Source organism: Salvelinus namaycush, unplaced genomic scaffold (genome assembly GCF_016432855.1).
Source record: "Salvelinus namaycush isolate Seneca unplaced genomic scaffold, SaNama_1.0 Scaffold635, whole genome shotgun sequence".
NCBI classification, from domain to species: Eukaryota; Metazoa; Chordata; class Actinopteri; order Salmoniformes; family Salmonidae; genus Salvelinus; species Salvelinus namaycush.
In genome coordinates this window covers 101,425-114,887 of record NW_024061348.1, presented here as the reverse complement: position 1 = coordinate 114,887, position 13,463 = coordinate 101,425, and the positions used below count along the sequence as shown (strand labels likewise).

Sequence of the window (13,463 nt, the reverse complement as noted above, 5' to 3'; positions counted from 1 at the left end):
TTACTGAGTACTTTGTTAAAGCTTTGCCAGCGATTACAGCTTGGTTTCATCAGACCAGAGTATCTTGTTTTTCATGGTCTGAAAGTCTTTAGGTGCCTTTTGGCAAACTCTGAGAGGGCTGTCATGTACTTTTTACTGTGGTCTGAATATGTAAATAAGGTATTACTTAAAAATGAATAATACATTTGCAAAAATTCCAAACCTGTTTTCGCTTTGTGATTATGGGGTAATGTGTGTAGATTTAAAATGTTTAAATCCATTTTAGGATCATGTGGAAGAAGTCAAGGGGTCTGAATACTTTCCGAATGCACTATATAATGCTATTAAGTATACAGTACTAGTCAAAAGATTGGACACCTTCTCATTCCAGGGTTTTTCTTTATTTTTACTATTTTCTACATTGTAGAATAATAGTGAAGACATCAAAACTATAAAATAACACATATGGAATCATGTAGTAACCAAAACAGTGTTAAACAAATCTAAATAATATTTTAGATTCTTCAAAGTAGCCACCCTGGAATGAGAAGGTGTCCGAACTTTCTGAATATCTCCGTGTCCAGTATGAAGGAAGTTACATGTAGTTTCGTGAGCCAACGCTAACTAGCATCACCCATATACTTCCAGGCAATGTGCTATTTACATCTAACTTCCTTTTATACTGGACACGGAGACATACAAATGTTATCCGAGAGTTCATCGGACTCTGGGAAAGTAGATAAAGGGCCTCATTGCCAAAATCCCAAGTATCACTTTAACCTTAGGAGTCTCTGTTGGGTGTTTAATGCTATTATTCATTCTAAGATACATTCCACACAGTTCCAGCAGCCCCAGGCGTACGCGTGTGAGGAGAGTGGTTGCTCCTGACGCCAGTCACACATTAGCCAGGCCATCAGCAGTCCTCGTGACGTAGTGATCTGGATCTGAGAGGAATTAATTAGTCACCATTGTTTTAATCAGGGTCTGGGCTGAGTCACATTATTCAACTGACTAAAGCAGTCTATTCATGTACTAATTGGTACATTCCACAGCAGAATAGCCCAGAAATATTTTTTGGTATAGCAGATTGTTCTGGCAATTCTCACATAGAATCTGTGAGGAAGGTTCTTTTGACATTTTTATCACAAACTATTTTTGAGAAAATCATGAGGGAATTGTTAATTTTAGGCTCTTTTTAAACCTATACATGCCTCCTGTAAGACCCTATGACCCTTGAACCGTACATGATACAGACAACATCTTGGAGTCAATATACTCATTATAGTGTCCTCTCAAATATGGAGTACATCTAGATTCAGAAATAAATGTTACCACATTTACTTTACCCAACATAACAAAAATATGAATATTAATTCAACAATATACTCTTCAAAGATGTCAAATTTCAGATTGGATTCTCTGGTACTTTAAGATATAACCCATTTTATACATAGAAATGTACATTTATAGGTCATTAACCAATCACATGATTGCACATTCAGCCAATCAACAGCAGAGGGAGGAGTTCCTTTTTGAGTCCATTTTCCCATTCACTGTGTTAGCGGTGCTCATAAAATGTACCATAACTTAAATTATCAGAGAGCTCACTCTGGTAATGTGATGTATTTGTAGAGTATATTGTTCCAAACAATGTCTTAAAATTAACTAAATCAAAAAAGTTTCTTTTCAGATATTCATATAAATATTTAATGTTGAATAACTGAATGTAAAAAATAAATAATGTATTTCATAATCAAGACATACTCCATATGGCACACTATAAGGAGTATATTGACAACAAGATGTCTGTATCGTGTACAGATCATAAGGTCTTACAGGAGGCATATATACAGTAGGTCTAAAAAGGGCATAAAATGGCCACTTTCATCAGGATTTTCTCAAACATCATACGGAGAGAGTAGATGTACTGTTCTGATAAGGTAGTTAGACCTAGTTTGTAACCTGGTCCCAGATCTGTTAGAGCCAGCTCCTGTGGCTGTTGTTATGTCAAACAAACACGTGGTCATAACAACGGCCAAAAGAGTTGGCTATAAACAAGTACAAACAGATCTGGGATCAGGCACGTGTGTTAGAGTTGCATTGTTTTCATGCTCTTGTTCCCTGTCCCTACAGCCCTGCTGGTCGGCTTCATCCTCACCATGGCCAACATGAGTTTCTTCTCCGCCCTGCTGGCTTTCTTCATCACCTCCTCCAAGCTGACACGCTGGAAAGAAGAGGTCAAGAAGAAGCTAGACTCTGACTATAAAGAAGGTAACGAGTTACAGCAGCTAGACCAGCAGCTAGACTCTGACTATAAAGAAGGTAACGAGTTACAGCAGCTAGGGACCAGCAGCTAGACTAGCAGCTAGACTAGCAGCTAGACCAGTAGCTAGACCAGTAGCTAGACCAGTAGCTAGACCAGCAGCTAGACCAGTAGCTAGACCAGCAGCTAGACTCTGACTATAAAGAAGGTAACGAGTTACAGTAGCTAGGCCAGCAGCTAGACCAGCAGCTAGACCAGTAGCTAGACCAGCAGCTAGACCAGTAGCTAGACCAGCAGCTAGACTAGCAGCTAGACTCTGACTATAAAGAAGGTAACGAGTTACAGCAGCTAGGCCAGCAGCTAGGCCTGCAGCTAGGCCTGCAGCTAGGCCAGCAGCTAGGCCAGCAGCTAGGCCAGCAGCTAGACCAGCAGCTAGACCAGCAGCTAGGCCAGCAGCTAGGCCAGCAGCTAGGCCAGCAGCTAGACCAGCAGCTAGGCCAGCAGCTAGACCAGTAGCTAGACCAGCAGCTAGACCAGCAGCTAGACCAGCAGCTAGACCAGCAGCTAGACTCTGACTATAAAGAAGGTAACGAGTTACAGCAGCTAGACCAGCTGCTAGACCAGCAGCTAGACCAGCAGCTAGACCAGTAGCTAGACCAGCAGCTAGACCAGTAGATAGACCAGCAGCTAGACCAGTAGCTAGACCAGCAGCTAGACTCTGACTATAAAGAAGGTAACGAGTTACAGCAGCTAGACCAGCAGCTAGGCCAGCAGCTAGGCGAGCAGCTAGACCAGCAGCTAGACTCTGACTATAAAGAAGGTAACGAGTTACAGCAGCTAGGCCAGCAGCTAGGCCAGTAGCTAGACCAGCAGCTAGACCAGCAGCTAGGCCAGTAGCTAGACCAGTAGCTAGACTAGCAGCTAGGCCAGTAGCTAGACCAGTAGCTAGACCAGCAGCTAGACTCTGACTATAAAGAAGGTAACGAGTTACAGCAGCTAGACCAGCAGCTAGGCCAGCAGCTAGGCCAGCAGCTAGGCGAGCAGCTAGACCAGCAGCTAGACCAGTAGCTAGGCCAGCAGCTAGGCCAGCAGCTAGGCCAGCAGCTAGGCCAGCAGCTAGGCCAGCAGCTAGGCCAGCAGCTAGGCTAGCAGCTAGGCTAGCAGCTAGGCCAGCAGCTAGGCCAGCAGCTAGACTAAATGACTCTCTAGAGACATTCAGGCCACACCCCAGTCAGGCCACACTCCAGTAAGCAACAGCCTGCTACTGGATGGCTTAGTCTGCCTCAGTCAGTGATATGTGTTTTTTAAACATACAAACACCTGCGTAAGTCATTTGATCTTAAAGGGATAGTTCACCTTTTTTGAAGTGTAGCTTATTTAACAAAGAAACCCACCCCCAGGGAAGTCAAAAGGAAGTGAAACATTTTGGAGGTGAACTATCATTTTAACGTGTGTCCCCTTTGCTCTCCAGGTGGTCAGAGGAACTGGATACAGGTGTTCTGTAACGGTGGTGTCCCCACAGAGCTGGCCCTGCTATATATGATCGAGGTCAATCAATTCATTATATATTTGAATACATATAACAGCTGCCTCAGCCAAGTGAGCCAACCTTACATCTATCACTCATCTGAGGTTATTTCCATTGTGTGGTCCTGGTTCTAATCAGGTGGGTCCAGGGGAGATGCCGGTGGACTTTGGGAAGCAGTACTCAGCCTCCTGGATGTGTCTGTCTCTGCTGGGGGCCTTGGCTTGCTCTACGGGGGACACCTGGGCATCAGAGGTGGGGCCCGTCCTCAGTCAGACCAAACCCCGCCTCATCACCTCCTGGAGAGAGGTCCCTACAGGTACACACACACCTGGGCATCAGAGGTGAGGCCCTTCCTCAGTCAGACCAAACCCAGGGTCATCACCTACGTAAAGGGCCATAGAGTGTGTGTGTGTACACTACCATTCAAAAGTTTGGGGTCACTTAGAAATGTCCTTGTTAAAAAAAAAGAAAAAAAGAAATGGTCCATTTAAAATAACATCAAATTGATCAGAAATACAGTGTAGACATTGTTAATGTTGTAAATTACTATTGTAGCTGGAAACGGCTGATTTAAAAAAATATATATAATAATAATCATAATGGAATATCTACATAGGCGTACATAGGCCCATTATCAGCAACCATCACTCCTGTGTTCCAATGGCACGTTGTGTTAGTGAATCCAAGTTTATAATTTTAAAAGGCTAATTGATCATTAGAAAACTATTTTGCAATTATGTTAGCACAGCTGAAAACTGTTGTGCTGATTTTAAAGAAGCAATACAACTGGCCTTCTTTAGACTAGTTGAGTATCTGGAGCATCAGCATTTGTGGATTTGATTAAGGACTCAAAATGGCCAGAAACAAAGACCTTTCTTCTGAAACTCTTCATTCTATTCTTGTTCTGAGAAATTAAGGCTATTGCATGCGAGAAATTGCCAACAAACGGAAGATCTCGTACAACGCTGTGTACTCCTCCCTTCACAGAGCAGCGCAAACTGGCTCTAACCAGAATAGAAAGAGGAGTGGGAGGCCCCGGTGCACAACTGAGCAAGAGGACAAGTACATTAGTGTGTCTAGTTTGAGAAACGGACGCCTCACAAGTCCTCAACTGGCAGCTTCATTAAATAGTACCTGCAAAACACCAGTCTCAACGTCAACAGTGAAGAGGCAACCCCGGGATGCTGGCCTTCTAGGCAGAGTTGCAAAGAAAAAGCCATATCTCAGACTGGCCAAAGAAATAAAAGATTAAGATGGGCAAAATAACACAATCTTATTATTTTATTTCTTTGGCCAGTCTGAGATACGCCTATGTAGATATTCCATTAAAAATCAGCCGTTTCCAGCAACAATAGTCATTTACAACATTAACAATGTCTACACTGTATTTCTGATCAATTTTATGTTATTTTAATGGACAATTTTTTTTTGCTTTTCTTTCAAAAACAAGGACCTTTCTAAGTGACCCCAAACTTTTGAAAGGTAGTGTATGTATGAATGCCAGTCAAAAATGTGGACACCTACTCATTCCAGGGTTTTCTTTATTTTTACTGTTTTCTACAATTTAGAATAAGTGAAGACAAACTATGAAATAACACACAAGGAATCATGTGGTGTTAAACAAATGAAAATATATTTTATATTTTAGATTCTTCCAAGTAGCCACACTTTGCTTTGACAGCTTTGCACATTCTTGGCATTCTCTCAACCAGCTCCATGAGGTAGTCACCTGGAATGCATTTCAATTACCAGGTGTCCCTTGTTAATTTGTGGAATTTCTTTCCTTCTTAATGCGTTTGAGCCAATCAGTTGTGTTGTGAAAAGGAAGATAGCCCTAGTATACAGAAGATAGTCCTATTTGATATAAGACCAAGTCCATATTATGGCAGGAACAGCTCAAATAAGCGAAGAGAAACAACAGTCCATCATTACTTTAAGACATGAAGGTCAGTCAATTCTTGAAAATGTCAAGAGTTTGAAAGTTTCTTCAAGTGCAGTCGTAAAAACCATCAAGCGTTATGATGAAACTGGGTCTCATGAGGACCGCCACAGGAAAGGAAGATCCAGAGTTACCTCTGCTGCAGAGGATAAGTTCATTAGAGTTACCAGCCTCAGATTGCAGCCCAAATAAATGCTTCACAGAGTTCAAATAACAGACACATCTCAACATCAACTGTTCAGAGGAGACTGTGTGAATCAGGCCTTCATGGTTGAATTGCTGCAAAGAAACCACTACTAAAGGACACCAATAAGAAGAAGAGACTTGCTTGGGCCAAGAAATACGATCAATGGACATTAGACCGGTCGAAATCTGTTCTTTGGTCTAAAGAGTCCAAATTTAAGATGTTTGGTTCCAACCGCCGTGTCTTTGTGAGACGCAGAGTAGGTGAACAGATGATCTTTGTATCTGTGGTTCCCACCGTGAAGCATGGAGGAGGTGGTGTGGGGGTGCTTTGCTGGTGACACTGATTTATTTGGAATTCAAGGCACACATAACCAGCATGGCTACCACAGCATTCTGCAGCGATACGCCATCCCATCTGGTTTGCGCTTAGTGGGACTAACATTTTGTTTTTCAACAGGATAATGAGCCAAAACACACTTCCAGGCTGTGTAAGGGCTATTTGACCAAGAAGGAGAGTGATGGAGTGCTGCATCAGATGACCTTGCCTCCACAATCATCTGACCTCAACCCAAATGAGATGGTTTGGGATGAGTTGGACCGCAGAGTGGAAAAGGAAAAAGAGTGGAATAGCAGCCAACAAGTGCTCAGCATATGTGGGAACTCCTTCAAGACTGTTGGAAAATCATTCCTCATGAAGCTGTTTGAGAGAATGCCAAGAGTGTGCAAAGCTTTCAAAGCAAATGGTGGCTGCTTTGAAGAATATAAAATATACTACATGATTCCATATGTGTTATTTCAGAATTTGTCTTCACTATTGTTTTACAATGTAGAAAGTAGTAAAAAATGAAGAAAAACCTTGGAATGAGTAGGTGTCAACTTTTGACTGGTACTGATATAGAGAGAGAGAGTTCAGACCTGGTGAGGTCTGTCAGTGGGCAGGGTTGGGTCACGCCCTGTGAGGTCTGTATGTGGGTGGTGTTATATAGTGATGCAAGCCCGGCTAGCTCAGTCGGTAGAGCATGAGACTCTTAATCTCAGGGTCGTGGGTTCGAGCCCCACGTTGGGCGCTGACCTTTTGATTTGAATACCATTGATCCTCAGAGGCTTGGGGCCAGTTTCCTGGACACAGATTATAGTCCTCGACTGAAAAGCACTACCTATGAACAATATCAAATGGGCATGCTTTTTAGACTAGGACTTAATGGTTGTCTGGGAAACCAGCTTTAGATGTATAGTGGTTAATACACATGCTACATAAATGACCAGTATTTGTTGACTGTGTAGCTTCATCACCCGAGGGATATGAACTAGGGTGATGAAATAGAGGACTGGTGAAATCCAAGAGGCAGGGTTGGTTCACGCCCTGTGAGGTCTGGCAATGGGCAGGGTTGGTTCACGCCCTGTGAGGTCTGGCAATGGGCAGGGTTGGTTCACGCCCTGTGAGGTCTGGCAATGGGCAGGGTTGGTTCACGCCTTGTGAGGTCTGTCAGTGGGCAGGGTTGGTTCAGACCCTGTGAGGTCTGTCAATGGGCAGGGTTGATTCAGACCCTGTGAGGTCTGTCAATGGGCAGGGTTGGTTCAGACCCTGTGAGGTCTGTCAGGGGGCAGGGTTGGGTCATGCCCTGTGAGGTCTGTATGTGGGTGGTGTCATATAGTGATGCAAGCCTGGCTAGCTCAGTCGGTAGAGCATGAGACTCTTAATCTCAGGGTCGTGGGTTCGAGCCCCACGTTGGGCGTTAACCTTTTGATTTGAAAGCCTTTCTTCTGATAAATGTGTGAGCAAATCAAATTTTATTTGTGTATATATGTACATACATACATACATACATATATATTATGATACACAGTACCAGTCAAAAGTTGACTCACCTACTCATTCAAGGGTTTATTTTTAATACATTTGGAACAATTTCTACATACCTGTTTTTGCTTTGTCATTATGGGGTGTTGTGAGTAGATTGCTGAGGATTTTTTATTTAATCCAATTTAGAATAACGCTGTAACGTAACAAAATGTGTAAAAAACCAATGGGTCTGAATACTTTTTGAAGGCACTTGTGTATATAAGTAATGAGTAATAACTAAACTAATGTTTATAATGGTGTTATTATGCCCTGTGATGGTGCTTTGTCCTATCACAAGTGGAGGATCAGGGTATAGGACAGGATCAAAGGTCTTGTCATGCTGCCATGAGGCTTGTTAACAGGAGGTTAAAGGATTTATGCATATTCAGGCTACGTCTGGCAGGCTCTGTCTCTACAGGGGGGATCATGAGACCTTTTGGACCATGGCTTTCAGCCCCACACTATGTCTAAGTCCAAATGGCACAAATACCCTGGTCAAAAGTAGTGCACTATGTAGGGAATAGGGTGCCATTTGAGTTGCAGGCTGTATGTAGAAAGAAGGTAATTATGTTTGAGAGTTTGTTACTGTCTCTAGACTAGTCGTTTACTAACCTGGTCTGACAGTTATTACATGTTGGGCTGGTGTGTTATTTACCAACCTGGTCTGACAGTTATTACATGTTGGGCTGGTGTGTTATTACCAACCTGGTCTGACAGTTATTACATGTTGAGCTGGTGTGTTATTTACCAACCTGGTCTGACAGTTATTACATGTTGGGCTGGTGTGTTATTTACCAACCTGGTCTAACAGTTATTACATGTTGGGCTGGTGTGTTATTTACCAACCTGGTCTGACAGTTATTACATGTTGGGCTGGTGTGTTATTTACCAACCTGGTCTAACAGTTATTACATGTTGGGCTGGTGTGTTATTTACCAACCTGGTCTAACAGTTATTACATGTTGGGCTGGTGTGTTATTTACCAACCTGGTCTAACAGTTATTACATGTTGGGCTGGTGTGTTATTTACCAACCTGGTCTGACAGTTATTACATGTTGGGCTGGTGTGTTATTTACCAACCTGGTCTGACAGTTATTACATGTTGGGCTGGTGTGTTATTTACCAACCTGGTCTGACAGTTATTACATGTTGGGCTGGTGTGTTATTTACCAACCTGGTCTGACAGTTATTACATGTTGGGCTGGTGTGTTATTTACCAACCTGGTCTGACAGTTATTACATGTTGGGCTGGTGTGTTATTTACCAACCTGGTCTGACAGTTATTACATGTTGGGCTGGTGTGTTATTTACCAACCTGGTCTGACAGTTATTACATGTTGGGCTGGTGTGTTATTTACCAACCTGGTCTGACAGTTATTACATGTTGGGCTGGTGTGTTATTTACCAACCTGGTCTGACAGTTATTACATGTTGGGCTGGTGTGTTATTTACCAACCTGGTCTGACAGTTATTACATGTTGGGCTGGTGTGGTATTTACCAACCTGGTCTGACAGTTATTACATGTTGGGCTGGTGTGTTATTACCAACCTGGTCTGACAGTTATTACATGTTGTTGTGTTATTTACCAACCTGGTCTAACAGTTATTACATGTTGGGCTGGTGTGTTATTTACCAACCTGGTCTGACAGTTATTACATGTTGGGCTGGTGTGTTATTTACCAACCTGGTCTAACAGTTATTACATGTTGGGCTGGTGTGTTATTTACCAACCTGGTCTAACAGTTATTACATGTATGGCTGGTGTGTTATTTACCAACCTGGTCTGACAGTTATTACATGTTGGTGTGTTATTTACCAACCTGGTCTAACAGTTATTACATGTTGGGCTGGTGTGTTATTTACCAACCTGGTCTGACAATTATTACATGTTGGGCTGGTGTGTTATTTACCAACCTGGTCTAACAGTTATTACATGTTGGGCTGGTGTGTTATTTACCAACCTGGTCTGACAGTTATTACATGTTGGGCTGGTGTGTTATTTACCAACCTGGTCTAACAGTTATTACATGTTGGGCTGGTGTGTTATTTACCAACCTGGTCTAACAGTTATTACATGTTGGGCTGGTGTGTTATTTACCAACCTGGTCTAACAGTTATTACATGTTGGGCTGGTGTGTTATTTACCAACCTGGTCTGACAGTTATTACATGTTGGGCTGGTGTGTTATTTACCAACCTGGTCTGACAATTATTACATGTTGGGCTGGTGTGTTATTTACCAACCTGGTCTAACAGTTATTACATGTTGGGCTGGTGTGTTATTTACCAACCTGGTCTAACAGTTATTACATGTTGGGCTGGTGTGTTATTTACCAACCTGGTCTAACAGTTATTACATGTTGGGCTGGTGTGTTATTTACCAACCTGGTCTGACAGTTATTACATGTTGGGCTGGTGTGTTATTTACCAACCTGGTCTAACAGTTATTACATGTTGGGCTGGTGTGTTATTTACCAACCTGGTCTAACAGTTATTACATGTTGGGCTGGTGTGTTATTTACCAACCTGGTCTAACAGTTATTACATGTTGGGCTGGTGTGTTATTTACCAACCTGGTCTAACAGTTATTACATGTTGGGCTGGTGTGTTATTTACCAACCTGGTCTAACAGTTATTACATGTTGGGCTGGTGTGTTATTTACCAACCTGGTCTGACAGTTATTACATGTTGGGCTGGTGTGTTATTTACCAACCTGGTCTGACAGTTATTACATGTTGGGCTGGTGTGTTATTTACCAACCTGGTCTAACAGTTATTACATGTTGGGCTGGTGTGTTATTTACCAACCTGGTCTAACAGTTATTACATGTTGGGCTGGTGTGTTATTTACCAACCTGGTCTAACAGTTATTACATGTTGGTGTGTTATTTACCAACCTGGTCTAACAGTTATTACATGTTGGGCTGGTGTGTTATTTACCAACCTGGTCTAACAGTTATTACATGTTGGTGTGTTATTTACCAACCTGGTCTAATAGTTGTGTTATTTTGGGATGTAGTGGATTGTATCTCCAAGCCCGGCTAGCTCAGTCGGTAGAGCATGAGACTCTTAATCTCAGGGTCGTGGGTTCGAGCCCCACGTTGGGCGCTGACCTTTTGATTTGAAAGCCTTTCTTCTGATAAATGTGTGAGCAAATCAAATTTTATTTGTGTACAATACATACATACATACAGTGGGGAGAACAAGTATTTGACACACTGCCGATTTTGCAGGTTTTCCTACTTACAAAGCATGTAGAGGTCTGTAGAATTTATCATAGGTACACTTCAACTGTGAGAGACGGAATCTAAAACAAAAATCCAGAAAATCACATTGTATGATTTTTAAGTAATTAATTAGCATTTTATTGCATGACATAAGTATTTGATACATCAGAAAAGCAGAACTTAATATTTGGTACAGAAACCTTTGTTTGCAATTACAGAGATCATACGTTTCCTGTAGTTCTTGACCAGGTTTGCACACACTGCAGCAGGGATTTTGGCCCACTCCTCCATACAGACCTTCTCCAGATCCTTCAGGTTTCGGGGCTGTCGCTGGGCAATACAGACTTTCAGCTCCCTCCAAAGATTTTCTATTGGGTTCAGGTCTGGAGACTGGCTAGGCCACTCCAGGACCTTGAGATGCTTCTTACGGAGCCACTCCTTAGTTGCCCTGGCTGTGTGTTTCGGGTCGTTGTCATGCTGGAAGACCCATCTTCAATGCTCTTACTGAGGGAAGGAGGTTGTTGGCCAAGATCTCGCGATACATGGCCCCATCCATCCTCCCCTCAATACGGTGCAGTTGTCCTGTGCCCTTTGCAGAAAAGCATCCCCAAAGAATTATGTTTCCACCTCCATGCTTCATGTTTGGGATGGTGTTCTTGGGGTTGTACTCATCCTTCTTCTTCCTCCAAACACTGCAAGTGGAGTTTAGACCAAAAAGCTCTATTTTTGTCTCATCAGACCACATGACCTTCTCCCATTCCTCCTCTGGATCATCCAGATGGTCATTGGCAAACTTCAGACGGGCCTGGACATGCGCTGGCTTGAGCAGGGGGACCTTGCGTGCGCTGCAGGATTTTAATCCATGACGGCGTAGTGTGTTACTAATGGTTTTCTTTGAGACTGTGGTCCCAGCTCTCTTCAGGTCATTGACCAGGTCTTGCCGTGTAGTTCTGGGCTGATCCCTCACCTACCTCATGATCATTGATGCCCCACGAGGTGAGATCTTGCATGGAGCCCCAGACCGAGGGTGATTGACCGTCATCTTGAACTTCTTCCATTTTCTAATAATTGCGCCAACAGTTGTTTCCTTCTCACCAAGCTGCTTGCCTATTGTTCTGTAGCCCATCCCAGCCTTGTGCAGGTCTACAATTTTATCCCTGATGTCCTTACACAGCTCTCTGGTCTTGGCCATTGTGGAGAGGTTGGAGTCTGTTTGATTGAGTGTGTGGACAGGTGTCTTCTATACAGGTAACGAGTTCAAACAGGTGCAGTTATGAGTGGAGAACAAGAGGGCTTCTTAAAGAAAAACTAACAGGTCTGTGAGAGCTGGAATTTTTACTGGTTGGTAGGTGATCAAATACTTATGTCATGCAATAAAATGCTAATTAATTACTTAAAAATCATACAATGTGATTTTCTGGATTTTTGTTTTAGATTCCGTCTTTCACAGTTGAAGTGTACCTATGATACATTTTACAGACCTCTGCAGGTTTTCCTACTTACACTGCCGATTTTACATGCTTTGTATCAAATACTTGTTCTCCCCACTGTACATACATACATATATATATATATATATTATGATACACAGTACCAGTCAAAAGTTGACTCACCTGCTCATTCAAGGGTTTATTTTAAATAAATTTGGAACAATTTCTACATACCTGTTGTCACTTTGTCATTATGGGGTATTATGTGTAGATTGCTGAGGATTTTTCATTTAATCCATTTTAGAATAACTCTGTAATGTAACAAAATGTGGGAAAAACTGAGGGGTCTGAAACCTTTTTGAAGGCACTTGTATATAAGTAACGAGTAATGACTAAACTAATGTTTTTAATGGTGTTATTGTGCTCTGTAATGGCTTTGTCCTATCACAAGTGGAGGATCAGGGTATAGGACAGGATCAAAGGTCATGTCATTCTGCCATGAGGCTTGTTAACAGGAAGTTAAAGGATTTATGCATATTCAGGCTACATCTGGCAGGCTCTGTCTCTCTACAGGGGGGATCATGAGACCTTTTGGACCATGGCTTTCAGCCCCACACTATGTCTAAGTCCAAATGGCACAAATACCCTGGTCAAAAGCAGTGCACTATATAGGGAATAGGGTGCCATTTGAGTTGCAGACTGTATGTAGAAAGAAGGTAATTATGTTTGAGAGTTGTTACTGTCTCTAGACTAGTCATTTACTAACCTGGTCTGACAGTTATTACATGTTGGGCTGGTGTGTTATTTACCAACCTGGTCTGACAGTTATTACATGTTGGGCTGGTGTGTTATTTACCAACCTGGTCTAACAGTTATTACATGTTGGGCTGGTGTGTTATTTACCAACCTGGTCTGACAGTTATTACATGTTGGGCTGGTGTGTTATTTACCAACCTGGTCTAACAGTTATTACATGTTGGGCTGGTGTGTTATTTACCAACCTGGTCTGACAGTTATTACATGTTGGTGTGTTATTTACCAACCTGGTCTAACAGTTATTACATGTT

At 42.4% G+C, this 13,463-nt stretch overlaps 1 protein-coding gene and 3 non-coding genes across 4 annotated transcripts in view; all 4 read left to right on the top strand.

Moving 5' to 3' along the window:
* The window catches only part of LOC120042199 (transmembrane protein 19-like), a 45,741-nt gene that overhangs the window by 7,015 nt on the left and 25,263 nt on the right, over positions 1–13,463 (top strand). The window contains exons 4-6 of the mRNA XM_038987075.1: positions 2,113–2,250; positions 3,714–3,790; positions 3,909–4,086. Of these exons, the coding sequence (XP_038843003.1) occupies positions 2,113–2,250; positions 3,714–3,790; positions 3,909–4,086 (393 nt within the window). The remainder of the gene's footprint in view (positions 1–2,112; positions 2,251–3,713; positions 3,791–3,908; positions 4,087–13,463) is intronic.
* Positions 6,890–6,962, top strand: trnak-cuu. Its single transcript has one exon. It is a non-coding gene; the product is annotated as a tRNA-Lys (tRNA).
* Positions 7,559–7,631, top strand: trnak-cuu. The gene has a single exon. It is a non-coding gene; the product is annotated as a tRNA-Lys (tRNA).
* On the top strand, positions 10,775–10,847 carry trnak-cuu. The gene has a single exon. It is a non-coding gene; the product is annotated as a tRNA-Lys (tRNA).